The following is a 1,513-nucleotide window of genomic DNA, read 5'->3' as shown; positions in this document are numbered from 1 at the left end:
TGCTGGACACCGTGGGGTCACCTCCCCTCAGCGGGGGGACACACAGGTGTCTGGGCCCTCCCACGGTGGCCTCGTGCAGCTTCTGCTGGGGCTGTGCTGGGCTCTCGTCCTGCAGATACGAGGTCCCACGCCCAGGCTCTCGTTCCAGGGCCAGGGAGGAGCAACACCTCCAGGAATTTAGGAATTGTGGGGATTCCTTTCACTCCCTGTTCTCAAATCCAGACCCCAAAGTCCTTCCTCCAGACCCGTTCCTTCCAAAAATCTGCTGTTCTGGGGCTGGGGGGTGGGTGCAGGACCCTCAGCAGGTCCACAGACCGCACCAGCCCTGAACTGCTCCTAGAGCGCATCCGAAGGAGCACCCCGAAATCCATCCAGCAGCTGCCACTTACTGTCACCATTTACCTGTATCGGAACCGGCTTCCCTTGAAGAACAAGTTGCTGCTGGACACTGTCCGCACCTGGCTCGACTTCTCCAACCTGCAACGGCACCCAGAGCCGCGTGAGCATCCCGCAAACGGACGAATCACGAGAGCAAAGCCCTGGAGATGCAAAATGCCACCGGGAACAAGGGAGCTGCCGGCAGCGATGGGTCAAACTGCGGGAGGGATGGTCCCATCTCCTGCTCATCATCCCACAGAACCCAGGAGGAGCCCAGCAGCGCCTTGGCCAAGCCCACAGTCCACTCTGCCATGCACGTAACCCAGCGGTAATTTACTGACATGATTAATCACCAAAAAAAGAGATTTGTAAAGCAATATTGCAATTTCATTTCATGTTAATATAATGAGAAATGAAACCTGCTGATTGCAGCTGCTGATTGCAGTATTCCCAAAGAGAATACATCACACACTTTATCTCGCGTCTTGCTGATTAAAATAAAACTCATTACAAAGCACAAAGCAGCCTATTTTTAAGCACAACATGAGCAGGGTGGTAAAACCAAACCCTTCCACCTGGCCCCTCCCTGGTTTTTTGGCAGGCGGTCCAGCCTGTGACCTCTCCCTTTCGGTTTGACAGCTCCATTAACCAAACCGGGGGCAGAAAAGCTGCCTTGGTGGCCACAAACCAGGGAGTCCAGAGCTCCTGGGGAAGGGACAACACCTTCCTCATCCTCCTGAGCTCCCATGGCCCAGGCGAGACCCCTCAGCCCAGAGGACCCCCAACGCTGGGCAGCTGGAGGGGACAGTCCCTCGGGCCACCGTGCCCAACCGCCCAGGCTCACGGCTGCAGCCCAGGCTGCACGTCACCTCCCTGGTCCCCTGAATATTTCCCATGGATAATTAACTTGCTCCCAAAGAGCTGAGAAGCAGATTATTTCTGAAGGTTTCTGAGGCTTCCCGGGGAACAGGCAGGCTTTTCTGAGGCACCCCAGGGCACTGGCTCGACTTCAGCAGGGATTTTCGTGAAGGATTCAGCACAAACAGCCCCTGCAAAGCCGTTTCGAAAATCCACCCTTGAATATTAGGTTGGAAAACACTTCCCGAGTTTTGCCCACAGCCTGGGGACACCGGTG

At 55.8% G+C, this 1,513-nt stretch overlaps 1 protein-coding gene across 1 annotated transcript in view; it reads right to left on the bottom strand.

The window, feature by feature from the left end:
- Positions 1 to 402: 402 nt before the first annotated feature.
- Positions 403 to 1,513, bottom strand: part of FRMD5 (FERM domain containing 5) — a gene marked incomplete at its 3' end in the record, with an annotated part of 13,753 nt that continues 12,642 nt past the window's right edge. Inside the window, exon 10 of the mRNA XM_009869349.1 lies at positions 403 to 477. Within this exon, the coding sequence (XP_009867651.1) occupies positions 403 to 477 (75 nt within the window). The remainder of the gene's footprint in view (positions 478 to 1,513) is intronic.

This window comes from Apaloderma vittatum, unplaced genomic scaffold (assembly GCF_000703405.1).
Source record: "Apaloderma vittatum isolate BGI_N311 unplaced genomic scaffold, ASM70340v1 scaffold32645, whole genome shotgun sequence".
NCBI lineage: Eukaryota > Metazoa > Chordata > Aves > Trogoniformes > Trogonidae > Apaloderma > Apaloderma vittatum.
This window is presented reverse-complemented; position numbering and strand designations above follow the sequence as displayed.